Source organism: Narcine bancroftii, chromosome 1 (genome assembly GCF_036971445.1).
Source record: "Narcine bancroftii isolate sNarBan1 chromosome 1, sNarBan1.hap1, whole genome shotgun sequence".
In the NCBI taxonomy this organism is placed as follows: Eukaryota; Metazoa; Chordata; class Chondrichthyes; order Torpediniformes; family Narcinidae; genus Narcine; species Narcine bancroftii.
In genome coordinates this window covers 380,755,362-380,775,882 of record NC_091469.1, presented here as the reverse complement: position 1 = coordinate 380,775,882, position 20,521 = coordinate 380,755,362, and the positions used below count along the sequence as shown (strand labels likewise).

General features: G+C 41.8%; 1 protein-coding gene and 1 long non-coding RNA gene across 2 annotated transcripts in view; one reads left to right on the top strand and one right to left on the bottom strand.

The window, feature by feature from the left end:
- kif15 (kinesin family member 15) overlaps nt 1-20,521 on the top strand; it is a 158,928-nt gene that overhangs the window by 127,105 nt on the left and 11,302 nt on the right. The window contains exons 29-33 of the mRNA XM_069913478.1: nt 1,867-2,013; nt 5,556-5,653; nt 10,523-10,589; nt 14,461-14,498; nt 18,522-18,687. Of these exons, the coding sequence (XP_069769579.1) occupies nt 1,867-2,013; nt 5,556-5,653; nt 10,523-10,589; nt 14,461-14,498; nt 18,522-18,687 (516 nt within the window). The remainder of the gene's footprint in view (nt 1-1,866; nt 2,014-5,555; nt 5,654-10,522; nt 10,590-14,460; nt 14,499-18,521; nt 18,688-20,521) is intronic.
- The window catches only part of LOC138751320 (uncharacterized), a 29,962-nt gene continuing 14,059 nt past the window's right edge, over nt 4,619-20,521 (bottom strand). The window contains exon 3 of the long non-coding RNA XR_011349815.1: nt 4,619-4,960. This is a non-coding gene — a long non-coding RNA (uncharacterized lncRNA). The remainder of the gene's footprint in view (nt 4,961-20,521) is intronic.

The window sequence follows — 20,521 nt, the reverse complement described above, 5'->3', positions numbered from 1 at the left end:
GCTTAGAATTAGAAGAGGTTTAATAGTAATAAGATAAAGTTTGATCCTGTTTTCATGTTTAAAGATAATTAAAAGCAACTTTTGTTTAAGTAACCATTTGTCGGTGAATATCTATTGCTGCTGGGTTTTGGGGTCCTCTGGGCCTATATCAGCTGGTACAGTGAGAAGGTTTTTTCTGTGATCTTAACATAAAGAATACAATTTACAAGTTTAGGATTATAATGAAAAGGAAGATCAACTGGCACCAAGCAAGGGCAACATGTTGTCCTGACCAAACTATTGCTCTTCTTTTTAATTGAAGTCTCATATTGTGGAGATCCATTTGCATTTCATATCCTGGTCAACAACAGCACGCACTTTCTGGTTGAGCATCTGCACTACATTGGGAATGCATCCATAAACCTGGATGGTCTGGACAAAAGGTGGCATCACAGACATTGGAATTGCCTGTGGTTGCTCTGGGAAAGGTCAGGTGGCATCAACCATTGGAATTGCTCGAGGATGCTATGGGGAAGGTCAGATGGCATCACAATGGAATTGACTGCGGATGGTCTGGGGAAGGTCAGGTGGCATCAACCATTGGAATTGCTCGAGGATGCTATGGGGAAGGTCAGATGGCATCACAATGGAATTGACTGCGGATGGTCTGGGGAAGGTCAGGTGGCATCAACCATTGGAATTGCTCGAGGATGCTATGGGGAAGGTCAGATGGCATCACAATTGAATTGACTGCGGATGGTCTGGGGAAGGTCAGGTGGCATCAACCATTGGAATTGCTCGAGGATGCTATGGGGAAGGTCAGATGGCATCACAATGGAATTGACTGCGGATGGTCTGGGGAAGGTCAGGTGGCATCAACCATTGGAATTGCTCGAGGATGCTATGGGGAAGGTCAGATGGCATCACAATGGAATTGACTGCGGATGGTCTGGGGAAGGTCAGGTGGCATCAACCATTGGAATTGCTCGAGGATGCTATGGGGAAGGTCAGATGGCATCACAATGGAATTGACTGCGGATGGTCTGGGGAAGGTCAGGTGGCATCAACCATTGGAATTGCTCGAGGATGCTATGGGGAAGGTCAGATGGCATCACAATGGAATTGACTGCGGATGGTCTGGGGAAGGTCAGATGGCATCACAACCATTGGAATTGTCAACAAGATAAATATAACTCCAATAATAGTGACATTTCGGACCTGAGCCCTTCTCAAGGAAAACTCAGAAAAAGCAGAAACAGGATATATCAGAAAGTCTCAGAATTCAAACAATGCAGGAGGAATCCAGATCAACAGAAGATCTTAATAGTGTGTGTTAAGGGTCTAGGTAGAATTTATCATGTCTGTGCAAAAGGAGGCAGAGATTGGAGAGGGTAGGGTGGGGGTCGGGGTCCAGATTGGGTTTGGTCATAGATCAAGTGCAAAAAAAAATGTTTTGGCAGTGAGGTGTCTCTTCTGTGGCCAGCAATGCTCAAGCCAGGGAACCCTTTCAGTTGTATTGTTGGGGCTGGGGGATGTAGTCCGATCACAACCCTTTACTCCATTCTCTGCTTCTTGTCACTAATCAATAGTCCTACTATATTTGCTGGAAATTCCTCACTCTGAATGCCATTCATTAAAGGACATCACTATTTCGGCAGAAGGTAAACTTTATTTTGATAATGAGTTTATTGTCATACACATTGTGTATATATATATATATATATATTATATGCACCAAAATTTTAACTTGCTGCAGCCTGACAGCTACTTTGTTTTTTAAAAAACCTACAAAATGATTTGAACAATTACAATAGTCCACTGAATTGAATAAAGGAGAGGCAATAAGTGCAAAAAATAGATATCCTGCTGCTTTTTGCTTTCCTGCAGACTCCAAGTGCTGTGAATTCACCAGCATGTCCAAGTAGAATCCCAGAGCAGCACCAAAAGCAGGCAGATGATCGAAAGGAATTCCAAGTTACCCATGAAACTTTGGCTGAGATGGTATCCAAGACCAAACGGATTCTACAACTTGAAGTAATGTACAAGAGCTTTAAGTCATTTTGGCATTTTGTGACTGCTCAGCCATTGAGCATCTTTGTTTTATGTTCTGTTGGAAGCTTCTAAAAACTGCAAGCGCTCAGAATAAATCACAAACAAATATCTTACTCTGGGTTGGTATTCACTTTGCATGCAATAATCTAAAATAGGGTGGATCCAAGGCTATTCTGAGTGGAAACTGAATCTGTTGGGAATTGTACCTCCACCCTGAGATTAGTGGAGCTTTGCTTCTTGATCCATTCCTCCCATTAAAGAGTACATATAGGACACCCCTTTTCCCCCCAAAAAAAATTGCCTCAAAAGCTATCCTGGGTCCTATATGTGAAGGTGACATTTTGGTGCTGCAATTTTGGATACAGAAATACAAAGTGCTCAAACTACTCACCTAGCTTCAAGAAGCCCGTGGAGGTGCTGCAGCTGTCAAGGAAGCAGGCCCGCAGCTTCGCGGACCACATTACCTCAGGTGGCCCATGCTTTCTGGAGCCACTGCTCACTTCCCCCTTGAGAATTCCAAGTTACCTCACCAGCAGCAGAAGGGCCGTGTTTGTAGTACACACTGATGGTATGATCAATCACTTGCTTTGAAGGGAGTGCTGGGCCTCAGTGATCGGGCTCCATGCTGGGCCTTTGTTCAACGAGTACAACCCCCAAGCAAATTAAATGTGGCGCAGGGGTAGATGGCAGCTTACTGTGGACTGAACTGACTTCTCCCTCTCACGCCCACCGATCCTTGTGCGCCTGTTTGCGGGGGGGGGGGGGGAGGAGGAGGGAGGGAGGGAGTGACCTTAGCCTCGGCTTGCAGCGGGCAGGAAGACGTGTCGCTTGTGTGTGAGGAGGCTTCAGCATCTTGGCCATGCAAGGCTGGAAGGTTTTCATCAAGGTGAGTGAAGGCACACATTATCTCCAAGGCTCCTTGCAGGGAGCAACCCATTTGCCAACTTACCAGGTGCCTATAAATACACTAAGTTTTTCCTAAAATTTCATGCTAAGAATGGGGGACCAGTGGGTCCTAAATGCTATCAAATATGGTAATAAGTGCCATCCAACATAGAAAGACAGGAAACAAAATGGGTAACTTTGTCTGTCATAACAGAGTGCTAGAATCAATGTTGACGGAAATGGTGACAGAACACCTTGATAGGATTGATGGAGTTGTCTTGGGTTTGGGAAATAATCATGTTCAACAAATCTTGGAATATTTTGAGGTTGCAATCAAGAGTATTGAAAGGGGCAAAGCATTTGCTGTGATGTATTAGAACTTGTGGATAATAAACTTAACTGGCAGTAGTTAATAAATAGGATATGTAATAGGGTTGGGTGTTGCAAGTGCTTAAGCTGTTCTCAATTCACATTGGTGAATAATTATACAAAATGTAAAAGGGAATCCCTTTTAAATGGCAATCATATGACATACGTTACCTAGGTATCAGGATAGATAATAATTTAAATCATTGGTAAAAATTAAATTACCAACCGTTAATAAAGAAAATACAGGAAGACTTAGAGAAATGGAAAGATTTACCACTAACTCTAATAGGGAAAGTAAACTGCATCAAGATGAATATTTCCACGGCCACAATATCTGTTCCAAATGCTACCGATCCCCTTGTTTGCAGCTACCAAATTTCAAAAACTATTACAGGGCAGCACGGTTAAGATATCTATCTGATTTTTATCAGACGGGAGAAAAACTGGCTTGGCTCAAGATAGAATTATATAAATTAGGAGAAAATGTCCCTGAACATTTACTCTATAAATGGGATGAGAAACTGCTAAATTTCCTCAGGCTTCTACCAATACTACATCATATACTAAAAATATGGAAGAGAATACATCTGGAGTGAAAGATGATAAATTATCAAATACCAAAAATGTTATTAACGCAAAACCCATTAATTCCTTTTACAATTTATTTTTTAAGGAATGGGCAAGAATAGGAATTAAAAGAGTAAAAGATTGCTTTTTGGGAAATAATTTATTAACATTTGAACAGTTTAAAAAAATATGGAATATCACATGGTACAATATTTTCATACTATCAATTGAAAACTTATTTAAAAGAAAAGTTGGGAACTAGTCTAAGATTGCTTGAGAGAAGCTGCTATGAATACTTAATTACAGACACTGCAATAGTTTTAAAAAAATTATTACAAACATGTATAGCAAATTGCAATACAAGGAAAATGATGAAGCAATATATGAACCCAAACAAGGTTGGGAAAAAGATTTAAATATACGAATAAAGAATGAAAAATGGAAGCAACTATGTGCAGGTACCATGATTAATACAATAAATACTTAGTTTTGTATGATACAATGCAATTGGCTTCATAGACTAAACGTTACACCTCAAAAGTTAAAAGAATTGAATCCAACATTATCGGACAAATGCTTCTGTTGTAAACAAGAAATTGGAACAGCAATATACGCAATTTGGACATATACAAAATGGAAAATTTTTAGGAGGATTTAAACCTAATATTAAATTGAATTACAAAAAGTAGGATACCAAAAGACCCAAAATCATCTTGTTAAACAACACAAAAATAAAGAATTAGGACTAAAATTAGACAGGGTTCAAAAAAGATTTATTATGATTGCGCTTGCAGGAGCAAAAAAGTGCATGATAATTTGAAAAACAGAAGAAACCTTAAAAATACAACAATGTTACACAGAAATGAACAAGTGTATTCCATTAGAAAAAATTACCTACAATCAAAAAGACAAATATGCTCTATTTGAACAAATTTGGGAACCATGCATAGAGTATATTAGAAACCGCCAATTTCAGACCTCCATCTCTTGGAGTGATAAGATACAAGTACAAAAATAATTAAATATGAAATATTGGATGGCATGATTCCTTTTTCTTTTTCTTCTCTTTTGTGTTCTATTGTTTATTTCTTTTTTCTTTCATTTCTTGCTTTAAGGGGGAAAAATGAAAATGTCACTGTTTATTTTAATGCTGAATATTTGTATATATTGTTACTGACGTTCACGGTGAAGTACTGATAAAAAAATTATTTAAAAAAAACAATTTGTCACAATACGCTCAAGAGGCAACTGGAAAGCCAATAACATTAACTTTTATTGTAGTTATGCAAGAGTAGAGGCTTTCTGCTTGTTATTACAGAGTCCAGTGTCTGGAATATTGTCCAGATCTGATGCCCTTTGTTCTATAGGGAGATCTGTTCACCAGATTGGTGCTAATGAAGTTCACTACGGCAACTGAATAATGATATCAAGATTGATTCTTAACTTGCAGACAAAACCAGCGCTCAAACTTTAAAAAGTCATATCTTTAATTGAGTTAATTTTGGATTTTTTTAACTGGTTCTGTACATGTTCAAAACAAATACATGTGAAATTGTGTGGTTTTGGCGTTATTTTGCGTGTGTGTTGATAAATCTGAGATAAAATAATGTGGGGAAGCAGTCTAAAAAAATCAGACACACCTTCCCACAAACTTCTTAGAGCTCAGGTTAATTCATTGTCTCTTTCTGTCATAAATGTTGCAGAACCAGTTGCATGAACTGCAGAACCATCGTTTGGATATGGATGCTTTGGAGCGACGTTGTCAATATTTAGAGAGCTGCCTAGAAACAGCGGAGAAAAGGTAGAGGTTCTGATCTATAAGCATTTCTCATGCTATTTGAATCTTCAATTAATAGGGCCTTTCTTCAAAAATAATAAATTTTGACCCATTTGAGCTCAGAATTTTGTTTTTCTTTTGTAGTTTTCTACTTGAATCCTGCTACATTGTATCACTTATTGGGAGCTTGTAATAGATCTCCAAGCAATATTTTGGCTTCATTTAAAAACAATAGCCAACGGCTTTTAACAACTTGTTGAATTGTAAATCTGCACATGCCGGAAAAAAAGTGTCCTCATTAATTGGTTTGCTGTTCCATGGCAGAGCAGATTTGGCAATATATTAAACTTGAGTATAAATTAATATCCACACATGAATTGCGCAATACAGATGCTCCTCTACATTCGATGGTCCAACTTGCAGTTTTTTGAAGTTATGGTGGTACAATAGTGTGACTGTCATTTCATGTCATTCGTTAAAAAGTAAGGTAATCGCCAGCAATGTTGATTTTTCCAGTAAACTTTGATAATTCCTCTGGGGTGAATTCTTTGTAGCCTCCTTGGTCAATCATTTCTTTTAGTTCAATTGGAAAGCTTACAAGGACTGATAGAGAGCAGGCAGTGGGATCAGCGTTGGGAATGATAAAAGGTTGTGGGGTGAGAGTGGAGCAGTGGGATCAGTGTGGGGACCAATACAGTGCTGTCAAGTGAGAGCTGGCATTCTGATCAATGTGTAACTGGTACCGACCCATGGGAAGAGATCAGAGTAGAGGGATCAATGTTGGGAATGATAAAGGGCTGTGAGGAGAGAGTGGGGCAGTGGAATCAGTATGGGGACTGATACAGCGCTGTTGGTATTATACAGAGTATATCTGTATTCTTTTTCAACTTACAATTTTTTTAACCTTGCGACGGGCTTGCCAGAACCCATCGTAAGTGGAGGAATACCTGTAAAATATAATTCTCCAATTCTGATTTTCAAGTTTATTGTCCTATGTATTAAGATGTAGTGATGCAGTTTTATGAACAGATGAGCAAATATAGAGCAGCAAGTAAGACAATGCAGAGTTAGAGAGATCAGTTGGTAGAGTAATAAAGCAGCATTATTTTACCCCTTTGAAGGAGTTTGATAATGGCAGGAAAGTAACTGTCCTTGAATCGAGTGGTGTGTGATCTCATACTGGTAAAGTGAAGAAAATGTGGCCAGGTGGATGTCTTTTAATATGTTGGCTGCTTTTCCAAGACAGTGTGAGCTCAGTGGTCTAAGCCATGTTAATAACCTTCTTCAGTTTCTTGGAGTCTTAGATGGAACAGTTCCCACCCCACACTGTGATGCACCCTGACAGGAAACTTTCAATGGGGCACTTGTAGAAGTTGTTTCGGGATGCAGGTGACATGCTAAATTTCCTCAGGCTTCTGAAGAAGTAGAGGCACTGGTTCACATTCTTGCATTGACCTGGGTGGACCAGGACAAGTTACTAGAGATATTCACCCTTGGGAAGTCAAAGTTGTCAAATGTCTCCACCTCAGTGCTGTTGATATGGACTGGGGAGTGAGCTCCACCCCTCCTCTGGAAGTTTTGGACCGGCTCCTTGGTCTTGCTGTCAATGAGGAAGAGATTTTGGTCAATCTGCTTGTCCCTCTAATCTCCCATCTGTACTCCAACATATTATAGAGATCTGTCCATGGCAGTGGTGTCATCTTCGAATTTATAATGAGTTGGAACTGTGTTTGACTACATATTGGTGGATGTACAGGGAGTACAGTTGGGGGCTGAGTACACAGCCTTGTGATGTCCCAGTGTTAAGGATGATCGTGAAAGGTGCTGTCACTGATCCTCACTTATGTCACCTGAGGGATGGGATCCAATTGTAGAGAAGGGACTGATGTAGTTGTCTTTGCTGTCTAGGTCTTCCAGGGCTGAGTATAGGGATTGGGAGATGGTAGATGCCCTAGACCTGGGGTGATAGTGAACTGAAGTGCGTTAAGGGTGACTGGGAGGATGGAGTTAACGTGACCTCTGATCAACCTCTTGGCTTCTCAACATACTGTGGGTTGAGCTGTTGATGAGCTGCTGGGCCTGGAACCACTCTTCATTTCGACTGGGTTTTATTCATTTGTAACACAAAACATCCAGTTTAACTGTAAGAGCTCAGGTTGCAGTTATTCTGCATTCGAAGGCAAGGGGTGGGGACAGTAAGAATGGCCCAGCTCGGAGGTGTGATGCTACTGTGGGACCACTACCTCGGACAGAAAGATACTGAGAAGTACAGCATCAGGCCCAGTTGTGTTATAACTAGAGCTCAAAAACATGACTGGAATTTTGTCATGTCAGTGGGAGTACTATGAGGATTCACTGAATTAATTTTTGGGATGTGGGGGGTGGTACATTAGGGAGAAAGGGTAGATACAGGCTGGTAGGTGATGGGCAGATGGAAGCAGGTGGGGAAGGGGGAATGGAAAGTTAAGCAAGGGAGAAACTCGGGTGGATGGGGATGTGGGTGACATGCAAGTGTGGGTGAACAGAGCGAGCCCTTGGGGGAAGGGCTGCTTGATGCTTTGATACAGAGATGGAAGGGAATTGGGGACATTTGGAGTTCATACTATTGGAATGTCGGCTACCCAGGCAGAATAGGAGGCGGTCTGTAGCTTGCTCATGGCCTAGCACTGTAGAAGGCAGAGGGCAGATTCATCAGTGTTGGAACTGGAATATGGGAGTTCAAATGTTTTGCAGCTGAAAGTCAAAGGTAAACATTATGATACTGCATGTGTTCTGCAAAATGGCCTCTGAGTATAGTCAATGAGAGTGCTGGTGGACTTCTACATCACCTAAAAGTGCTGTTTACATCTGTGGAAAGCAGTTTGAGGAGGTGTGGAGAACCTGCAACAGTTGCAGGATAAAGTACAAGGGGATAGGGTGGGATGGGCAGACCAAAGAGTTACAAACTGGGAGCAGCTATTACCAGACAAGACCACAATGTTAGGTTCAGGTAACTGCAGTCAAACAAGGCCCTGGAGCAATATAAAGATTGCAGAAAAGAGCTCAAGCAGACATTAAGAAGGACGAAGGGGGCTATGAAATGTTCTTGGTTAGCAGGATTAAAGAGAATCCCAAGGGACTTTACAAATGGGTCCTCTCTGAATTCTCTCTCATAACTTACCACAGATGTTTGGCTCAGAGCCTGCAATTCTCTGCAGCCTTTCTAATATCCTTGTTCAGAAAGGGGAAAAAAGATAATCCTGAGAATTATAGGCCATCAAGAAAAGGAAACTTTTGGGGATGATGCATCAGGATAGGATTTCTTTTTTTTTTAAATTTTTTATTTTTCACACCATAAACCACATTGACCAAGATACATACATTTTCCTTTTCTCCCCCCCTCCCATCCCACCCTCCCTACCTCCCCCCCCCCCCCCCCCATCCATTTAAAGTACAAAATCTAAGATACATTAAAATCAGGAAAGGATTTATGCATATTTGGAAAGTTATGGTCAGGTGAGGGTCAGTGTGTGGCTTTGTGAGGAGCAAGTTATGTCTTACCTATTTGGAATTATTTGAGGAGGTGACTAATGTTAGTAAGGATAGGGCAGAGGATGTTGTCTCTATGGAATTTAGTAAGGTATTTGATAAGGTCCCTCATGGTTAGCTGATTCACAAGGTGCAGATGCATGGGATCCAAGGTGAGTTGATAATTTGGATAAGAAATTGGCTGGCACATAGAAGACACAGGGTAGTGGTGAAAGGGTATTATTCAGCTGGAGGTCTGCGAACAATGATGTTCCACAGGGATCGGTGTTGGGACCTCAGTTATGTACATAAATGACTTGATGAAAGAAATCCATGGTTAGGTTGGTAAATTTGCAGATGATACAAATATTGGGGGAATTTTGGGCAGTGTAGAGGATTGCCAAAGAATACAACAGAATTTTGATCAGCACAGTCTGTAAATATGTTGGAGAACTCAGCAGGTCAGGCAACATCCAGAGGAAATAAAGGGTTGCCAACATTTTGGGTCCGGACCCTTCCTCTGGTATGATGCTGTATTACTACTAAGTTTCTCCAGCACATTTGTACATTCATCTTGACTCCAGCATCTGCAGACTTTGTTTAACAGGATAGAGATCCATTATAGATAAGGGCAGAGAAATGGTAGATGGAGTTTAATCCAGACAGGTGTGAGGTGTTGCATTTTGGGAAGGGGTCAAATGTAAGGGAATATATACAGTTAATGGTAAGGTTCATAAAACTTGATCGGGTAGACAGTCAGAATCTTTTCCCCCGGGGCATAAGTGTCGCACACTGGAGGACAGGAATTTAAAGTGAGGTGAAGGGGAGAGAAGAAGGGTAAGGGAAATTTCTTGGGGAAATTACTTTTGCAGAATCAATGCCTGGAGTAATAGTTGAAGCAGACACAACTGTAACATTTGAGGCTTTGAAGTATACCCACAAATTTTAATCCTGTCTTTACTGTCTTAACCGACATAGGGTAAAAGTAATTTATTTCATGGTTTGTAAATTCCGAGCAACTCCCAAGAACTTCGGCAATGAAATACTGTCTTCAGCTTGATAGCAGTTTGTGAGGATACTGTGCTATAGGATTCTGATTCTGTATCAGCAGAGCAGATTCTCATCTTTTGATTACATTATGGTAGAGCAATGGATTGACACCAAAACTAGGAAGAGGAACCAAATCAAACCTAGTGTTTAGCAGCAATGTACTGCTCAGGTTATGGGATAGTAACACCATGTTATGGGTATTCTTTGGGTAACTTAAATGTTGAGATAAGCTATTGGTCCACAGAAATAAAGATTTGGTTTTTTTGAACGTGAGAACAGTTTGATTGTCCTTTTTCATTTTTGTTTGAAATAATTGTACCAATAACTTGTTAACAGTACAATAACTGAAGCCCAACGTGTGATTGAGTTGGAGAAGAAGTTGCTGGAAGAATTAAATGTCAAGGTATTTGTTAATATTACTTTCCTTAAAAAAAAATTAATGTTGATGCTTGTATCTTTCTAACAGCAGTGGTACTGATGCTCCTGGGGCCTGTACCACTCGATGGGTCGCAGGCCATCATTTCATTTGGGAGCAAGTGAAAATCTAGTTGTCTCTCTCAGTGGTAAATAGTACTCAGTCATCCAGCTGCTGTGGAATGAGTACTGATTAAAACTCATTACACAGGTGACAAGAGTGATGGTGGTGCCTATCGAGGATAAATATGTGCCCAGAGGGAGAAGAGATAGGGGAGGACCTGAATGAATACTTTGTTTCATTGCTGACCAGGGGGAGGGGCCATGGTGAATGTGAGGTTAGCGTAGAACAGGACAATGTGCTGGAACATTTGGTTAATAAAGAGGAAGTACTGGAGTTTCTGAAAATTATTCTGAAATGCAAATCCCTAGGGCCAGATGGTATAACCTCAGATTACTGGATGGTTAGTGAAGAGATTGCTGATGCTTTGGCAGTGATGTTTGCCACAGGAGAGGTACTAGAGGATTGGAGGGATAGCAAATATAGTCCTCTTGTCTAAGAAAGGTTATGTGGAGTTTTCGGTCAATGGTATTGGAGAAGGTTCTTAAGGAAAGGATTAAAAGCATTTAGAGAAGCATTGTTTAATGAGGGGTAGTCAGCATGGCATTGTGTTGGACAGAGTATGCCTCATGAACCTAAGGGAGCTTTTCAAAGAAGCGACAAAATAAATTCTAGGTCTTTGACAAAGTCCCCCATGGTAGCCTCATCCAGAAGGGTGATGCATGGGATCCATGGAAATTTGACTGGATTGATTCCTAAGTGGCTTACCTGCAGAAGACAGAGGATGGTAGTAGATGGAATGTACTCTGTCTGGAGATCAATGACTTGAGTTGTTCCACAGGGATCTGTCCTGAGAGCCCTGTTCTGAGATTTTTATAATGTGGAAGTGGAGGGACAATCAGTAAGTTTGTAGATGACATGAAAGTTAGAGGTGCTGTAGATGGTATTGAGGTTGTTATAGGTTGCAACAGGACATAGAGAGACTGGAGAGTTGTGTGGAAAAGCAGCAGATAGCGTTCAATCCAAACGTGTGGTGATACAATGTGGACAGTTGAACTTGAAAGTGGAAAAAATGGTTAATGGCAGGATTGTTAAATATGGAAGAACCAAGAGATCTTGAGGTCTGACGTTGCCATGAATGTTAATGGGGTGGGCAAGTTGATGGAATGGTATGCTGGCCTTCATTAATTGGGGATTGATAGCAAGAGCTGTGATAATGTGGCAGCTCTGTAAAACTACTTAGACCATGAAGAGAATGTTGTGTTCAGGTTTGGAGAGGTACAGAGGAGATTTATCAGAATTATGCCTGGATTGGAGAGCATCTCTCAAGAGGAAAGGTTGAGTGAGATGGGACTTTTCTCGTTGGCGTAGTAGACACTGGAGTGTTTTCTTCACCACCCACCCACCCACACACACACACACACACACACACACACACACACACACACACACACACACACACACACACACACACACACACACACACACACACACACACACACACACACACACACACACACACACACACACACACACACACACACACACACACACACACACACAACCCCCAAAATCGACATGATCTACTGGGATAATTATCTGAAGAGGGCGCGCAAAATCATTGATGACCCCTTCCACCCTGCACACAGCATCTTTCAGTTGATCCCATCGAGAAAGAGATGAAGGAGTATCAAAGCCAACACCAACAGGCTGAAGAACAGGTTCTTCCCACTGACAGTGAAAATGCTGTACGACTAAAGGAACCTCTCACACTAACAATCCGAGACTCTCATATTCATGAATCAATATTTGTATAGATGAAATATTGTTCTTCATAGGTTTTGCATTGTATATGTTTTGCTTGATTGTGTGTTATGTCTGTTTATGTATCTGCATGTTTTGCACTGAGAACTAGAGAACACTTTTGTCAGCTTGTACTTGTACAATCAGATGACAATAAACTTGACTTGAATAGGGGGTGATTTAATACAGGTATATAAGAGGATTATGAGAGGTCTAGATGGGTGAACAGCCAGGACCTTTTGATCAAGAATTTAAGAAAGAAATTGTATGGAGACTTAAAGCAGTGTGTGGAAGTGGAACCAAAGGTATTTTAGAATTCTAGGTTGAATGGTTTCCTTGTTGATTTGAGTTGATAATTGTCCTTTCATGTGATCAGATAGGAGGTGTCCCTGGATGAATAAGAAAATGTAATATGTAGGATTCTGGACCGAGGTGGGGAGGAATGCTGAGGGAGTCTCGAGGCAATCTTTAAAATTCAGTCTTTTCAGAACCCATTTGAAGGAATATTTATGGTCAGAGTCCAGTGGACCACTGCCCCATTGCGCCAGAGATCTTTCTCATTCCTGACCTCGCATTGTCTATGCGGCATTTGCACTTTCTCCTTGTGAATGGATGAGTTTTCCTCCTTCTCGCAAAGGGAGCGAACAGGAGTTGGTGGGTTAACTTGTCCTGGTGTGTTGGGTGAGGAGTAGAATCTGGGAGACAAGAAAATGTGGGGAGGATAAAATAGGGTCAGTGTCAATGGTGGGGGGGAGGGGTTGATGGTTAGCATGGAGGTTTAGCTGAAGGGCCTGATTCTGGGCCCTATCTGCAGGATCTCAGCTAGGAATGAGGTCAAAGCATTAAACTTGGCTTCTATGGTCTTGGGTTGGAATGGAAAATTGGGTTATGTCTGAAAACATATAACAGCACAGTACCAGTCCTTCATCTCACACACGATGTTGTAACATTTTTCAGTGGGCTCCGCAACAATCAAACCCTTCCCTCCCTCATTCCCATATCCTCTGTTTCTTACATGGCATGGGTCTCTGCGAGAGGCTTTTGAATGTCCCTACTCTACCAGCCTCAAACCCAGCAAAGCATTCCAGGCACCCACCACCCTTTGACATCTCCCTTAAACTTTCACTCACCTAAACAGATGTCCTCTGGCATTTGCTATTGTTGATCCTGGAAAAAAGTGCTGGCTTTTCACCCTATCTAAGTTCCTCATAATCTTACATGCCTGTATTAAGACTCCTCCAAAGAGAGAAGTCCTAGCTCTATAAACCTTGCTTCATATGGCATGTTCTCCAATCCAGGTAGTATCCTGGTAAATCTCTCCATTCTCTCTAAATCTACATCCTTCCTGTAATGAAGCAACCAGAATTAAATGCAATATTCAGTGTTGTCTAAGCAGAGTTTTGTAGAGCTGCAACATTACTTCGCAGATCTTGAACTCACTCCCCACATCATATGCCTCCTTGTCCACTTGTGTAGTAACCTTAAGGGATTTATGGATCTGGATCTCAGGATCCCTTTTCCTCCACATTTAACAATCCTCCCATTAACCACGTACTCTGCCTTCAAGATCGACCTTCAAAAGTGCATCACTTCACACTTACCCTGATTAAACTTCATCTGCCATTTCTCTGCCCAACTCTGCATCCTGTCAATATCCTGCAGTATCTATTGAGGATAACTGGTCTTTCTGACTTTGGTTTAACAACTAATGGTAACATGGTGTGATAACAGAACACATCCAACATCTGAAACATCACACTGGTGTGACAACAATGGAGTGAAGCACGTCTTCTTGTGTATGAGCAAGCCCCTCCCACTGAGTGCATGTTACCTCACTGTATTGACACGAGGGTAGAAATCTGCCTGCAAGGGGATTGGTGCTTGACAGATGGTGAAATGAATTGGTTAGTTGTCCCAGAGACTTGGAAATATTTTTAATAGTTAAATTGTTCAATCCTGTGCAATCCAAAAATTGACTTTCATTTTAACTTTCCAGGAAGCTCTAACAGAAAAGCTGGCATGTGTGGAAGATGGGTAAGTATATGCTTTGATCTGGACATTTGGTAATATTTGGCCAGTTTGGAAGCCAGTTGGTAATAGCAGCAAATGACTGAGTGAAACACAAAAGTGCAGGTACTGTGATTGTAGTAAAACCACAGTAAAGCTAGAGCAACTCAGCAGGTCTCGCAGCGTCATTTGGAGGTAAAGATGTATAACCAACATTTCAGGCCGGGGAACTTGATTCCTGGTTTGTAACGTTGTGACTGGAACTTGGAATGGTTGGTTAGAAGGCTATTTTGCAGTGAAGGGGCTGAAGGTAAGTGGGAGGGTGATGGTAAGTGGGAGAGTGATGTTGAGGGTTCAGAGCCAGCATCTCCCTGTTGGAAAGGGAAGAGTGTGTCAGCTTGAATCAAGTTAATCGTTGGAGTGTAAAGGATATGAAAATACATTCAAGGAAAAAAGGGAACCATGCAATGTTCTTGACAGGTACTGAGAACCTTTTGGATTCTTCCTTGCACGACAAGCAAAAGTGTAGCCAGGGAGGGGGGAGGTCCCCTTGCAGATCAGAGTGATTATCTGTGTGGAATAACTGGAGATGGGCTGGGCCTTGAAGGAGTACTCAGAGCATGGAAAGAGACGTAACAGCCAGTAAGTTCAGGGAGAAGAGCAGTGTTCTAAACTACGTGGGCACCATGAAGGAGGAAGTGCTGACAGCCCTTTGGTGCCTGAATGTGGATTCAACATGCATTCTCAGGAGTTGTGGGAAGCAGAGAAGAAATTTGGGGTCTTGAGTTTGTGGATAAGGATGAGGTTCTATAAGTCTAGCTTATATTCCTTTATTTATAAGAGGCAGCAAGGGCAAGCCATGAAACTACACCCAGATGAGCCTAGCATCAGTGGTGGAAGGTTACTGCGGGAGATTCTGGGTGACAGGATCTTCTTGCTTCTGAGAAGGCAAGGACTGGTTAGATATGGACAATATGGTGGAAATGGTGTCCAATGAATTTTGAAGAGATAACCAAGAGGTTTGATTCTGGCAGGGCAGTAGACTGCCTTTTGATGAGATCCCGTCACCTGCTGTTCCAAAAGGTCTGTTTGGATGGGATCAAGTGTGAGCTGACCAATTGGATACAATGTAGTGGTAGGAGACAAGGTGGTGGGGAAGGGGTTTTTTTTAGGTTGGAGGCCAGTGGTGTGCCATAGGTGTGATGCAGATCATAAACATGAATGATTTTGATGAGAATGCAGTTGGCGTGGTTAGTAAATTTTTGCAGACGACACCAAAAGTGAAAAGTGAAGGAGATTGTTTAAAGTTCTAAAGGTATCTAATGCAACTGAGAAAGTGGATAAAAGAATGGCAGATGGAATTTAATTCTGTCAAGTGTGAAGTGATGCCTTTGTGGAAGTTGAACCAGGACAGGAGTTATACTGTGAATGACAGGATCCTAGGAAGTGTTGTAGAACTGGGAGAGCTCAAAGTGCAGGTATAGCTGCAGGAAAGATGTTCACTAAGCTACAAAGGGAGCAGTCGAGATTCATGAGAACGTTATCAGGACTGGGTGACTTGATTTGCAGTGAAAAGCTAGGTAGGCCGTGTCTTTTCTCCAGGGAGTGCAGGTGGCTGAGTGGAAGTTTATAAAATCATGAGGGACATAGATCAAATAAATGATGATAGTCTTTATCCCAGGGTTGGGAAGTCTAAAACAAGATGGTATAGGTTTTTGGTGAGCAGAAAGATTTAAATGGGACCTGAGGGTCATCTATTTCAATGGGTAGTTATGAAATTGCTGGCAATACTACAATATGCATATAATATATCAAATCTCCATGCATTGTAAAGTACATTTAACCATGGGGTTTGATTTGCCCATCTATTGTGTTTTGTATTCCACTCCATGAAGGAGTTTTCAAAAATATTGCATTTACAGTGAAGAAAGGCTTGGAAGATGAGGAACAGGAAGTCAATCGTGACATCTTGTAGAGTTTGTCTTGCAGAAGAAAATGTGCGGGAAGTCACAAAATACAAAGGGAGATTATCCCCAGGGCCTAATCAAGTATATTTTGAATGTGGTAAGAAGCTCAGGAAGAAACATCAAAGATATTTGCCTCATTGTTGAGCACAAGTGATATATCAGAAGACTGGAGGGTGGATCATGTTGTGACTTTGTTTTTTTTTAAAAAGGCTTCAAGGACAAGCCAGGGAACTAAAGGCTGGTGAGTCTAACATCAGTGGTAGGGAAGGATTTTGAGAGACAGGATCTACTTGTATTTGGAAAAGCAAGGACAGATTAGGGAGAGGCTTTGTGTGTGGGAAATTGTTTCACGAACTTGAATATTCTTTGAAGAAATGACAAAGAAGATTGTAAACACAGCAGTAGATATTTGTCTCCATGGCATTTAGCAGGCCTTTGAGAAGGTCCCATGTGATAGGCTGATCTACAAGATGAGATGACACGGGTTCCAGGTTGCGCTAACCAATTGGATACAGAGCTGGTTTGATAGTAGGAGATAGGGTAGTGGTGGTGGAGGGATGTTACACTGAGTGGAGACCCGTGACCCAGATCAGTGCTGGGTCACATCAGATGACAATGTAGCATGGTTGGTAATTTTGTAGATGACACCAAGACTGGTGGTGTAATGGACAGTGAGGAAGGTTATGAGATTACAACAGGATCCAGATGAACTTGGATAAGAGGTGTTGCACTTGGGAGGTTAAACTAGGGCAGGACTTGCGCGGTTAATGTTAGAGCCCTAAAGAATGTTGTAGAACAGAGTGACTTAGGGTATACATAGTGCCATGAAAGCTGCAACACCATTTGGCACATGTGCTTTCATCATTCAAGGCACTGGGTACAGGAGTAGTCCTGTCATGTTACAACAGTGGAAGTCATTGGTGAGACCACACTTGGAGTATTGTGCACAGTTCTGATTACCCAGCTACAGGAAGGAATGCTGCAGAAAGATCCACAAGAATGTTGTCAGGACTGGAAAGGTTGGGGCTTTTTTCCCTGAAGGTTAGGAATCTGAGGGGAGCCTTGCAGAGGTTTATAAAAATAATAAGGGGCATAGATAAGGTAGATGATCACAGGATTTTCCCCAAGGTAGGGGAATCTTAAACTAGAGTGCATTGCTTTAAAGTGAGCGGGGAAGTGGAAGCATCCTCTGCAGTGGGAGATGGGCGTATGGAGCGAACAGCCAGAAGAAGTGGTAGGTGGAGACTGTTGTTACATTCAAAGGCATTTAGACAAGGACATGGAAAAGGTTCAGATTTATACAGAACTAGCTTAGTCAGCAGAGACAAGTTTGGTCAAAGGGTCTATTTCTGTGCTGTAGAACTACGACTAATAATTAATATAGCAAAGAAAAAAAGAAATTGCAGGTGATGGAATCTTGAGTGGGAGCAGGTTAGACAGTATCCATGGAGAGGTCGGTTTATGTCTCAGGCTGACTCTTTGGGAAGAGGAGAGCACAAGCATAAAAAGGAAAAGACCAAGAAGACAAATTATGGACTAGGTTGCTAAAGGTTGTCATAATATCATGGGCTGAAGGGCCAGTACTCTGTAATGTTCTATGACAAATTAAGATGGAGACATGGGTAGAGGAGACTACTTCAGGAGCTTAGAGCAGAGATTGTGTGCAAGGTTTATATTTGAATGAGATAAGTAAAGGAAAACTAGAGGAGATAGAAACAGTGAAACCAGATTGGAGTGGGGCAGGGGTTATCTGAAATAGGAAAATTCATTGTTCCCTGGGAGGAATGTGATGTGTTGGTCAAGTCGAGGTTTGGTCTTGCCCTGGGAATGCTTGAGACGATGGGAATGGGAATTAAAATGGCAGGTTACTGGGAGTTTCAACTGGCAGGGAGCCAGAGAATGACAAAGTGGCCACCCATTCTGTGGTCTCTTCTCTATCAAGCGCCAATGCAGTGGACGAAATTGGTGGAGGTGCATGTGAAAAATTGTAGTTGTTTATAACTTTTGTCATGCACAAGTTTGATGCAAATTCTGTAGCAGGAATTATGATGCTAAATTGATGTAATCTCTTATCCTTGTCCAGATTAACTGCAAATAAAGCATCATCAGCGTGCATTCAGCACACTTTTAAAGAAGTGCAGGAAGAACTGGAGCGCATCAAGAGATTGGAAGCCAAAACCTTCAAAGAAAAGGAAGAGTTTCGGTCGGCTTTTGAATCAGCAAATGAAGAGAAAGAGAGACTTGATTGGGTAATTACAAAAAAAAGGCATTGCTTTGAATCACACAAGCGGATAAATCAGTAGAGCCTGAGTGAGTCCTCCAACATTGTGAAAAGTGAGGGAAAAGATTGCTGGGGCCCTGGCAAAGACCTTTATATCATTGCTAACCTCGGGTGACAGGAAAATGGAGGGGGCTATTGTGTAGTTATTTAAGAAGGGTTGCAAGGACAAGCCAGGGAACTACAGATTGGTAGCATATAACCACTTACAGCACAGAACAGGCCAATTCAGCCCTACTAGTCCATGACGTAACAAATCCCCACCCTCCTAGTCCCACTGACCAGCACCCGGTCCACACCCCTCCAGTCCTCTCCTATCCATGTAACTATCCAGTCTTTCCTTAAATGATCCCGCCTCAACCACGTCTGTCGGAAGCTCATTCCACATCCCCACCACCCTTTGCGTAAAGAAATTTCCCCTCATGCTCCCCTTATAATTTACCCCCTTCAATCTTAAACCATGCCCTCTAGTTTGAATCTCCCCGACTCTTAATTGAAAAAGCCTATCCACGTTTACTCTATCTGTCCCTTTTAAAATCTTAAACACCTCTATCAAGTCCCCTCTCAATCTTCTACGCTCCAGAGAAAAAACCCCCAGTCTGCACAACCTTTCCCTGTAACTCAAACCTTGAAATCCTGTCAACATTCTTGTGAACCTTCTCTGCACTCTCTCTATTTTGTTTATATCTTTCCTATAATTTGGTGACCAAAACTGTACACAGTACTCCAAATTTGGCCTCACCAATGCCTTGTACAATTTCATCATAACCTCCCTACTCTTGAATTCAATACTCCGATTTATGAAGGCCAACATTCCAAATGCCTTCTTCACCACACCATCTACCTGAGTATCAGCCTTGAGGGTACTATTTACCACAACTCCTAAATCCCTTTGTTGCTCTGCACATCTCAATAGCCTACCATTTAATGCATATGACCTATTTAGATTTGCCTTTCCAAAATGTAACACCTCACACTTATCTGTATTAAATTCCATCAGCCATTTCTCAGCCCACACCTCCAGCCTTCTTAAATCACCTTTTAATCTACGGTAATCTTCCTAACCCTCACCACCAATCTTTGTATCATCCGCAAACTTGCTTATCCATTTCTCCACCCCTACTTCCAGATCGTTAATATATATAACAAACAATAGTGGACCGAGGACTGATCCCTGAGGAACTCCACTAGTCACCGGCCTCCAATTGGACAAACAATTTTCTACCACTACTCTCTGACACCTCCCATCCAACCATTGCTGAATCCATTTCACTACCTCCTCATTTATACCTAATGCCTCCACCTTTTTTCCTAACCTCCTGTGGGGAACTTTGTCAAAAGCTTTACTAAAGTCTAAATAGACAACATCCACAGCTTTCCCTTCATCAACCTTTTTTGTAACCCCCTTGAAAAACTCAATCAGGTTAGTCAAGCATGATCTACCCCTGACAAAACCATGCTGATTACTCCCTAGCAATCCCTGTACCTCCAAATAATTGTAAAATACCATCCCTCAGAATACTTTCCATCAACATGCCCACCACAGACGTCAGACTCACGGACCTATAATTCCCAGGTTTACATTTAGACCCTTTCTTAAACAGTGGAACCACATGCGCCACCCTCCAATCCTTTGGCACTACCCCTGTGGCCAGTGACATCCTAATAAATATCTCTGTTAATGGCCCCACTATCTGTCCACTAGCCTCCCTGAGAGTCCTTGGGAATATTTTGTCCAGTCCCGGAGATTTATCCACCTTTATCTTTTTCAACACAGCCATCACTACCTCCTCGGTTATCCTTAT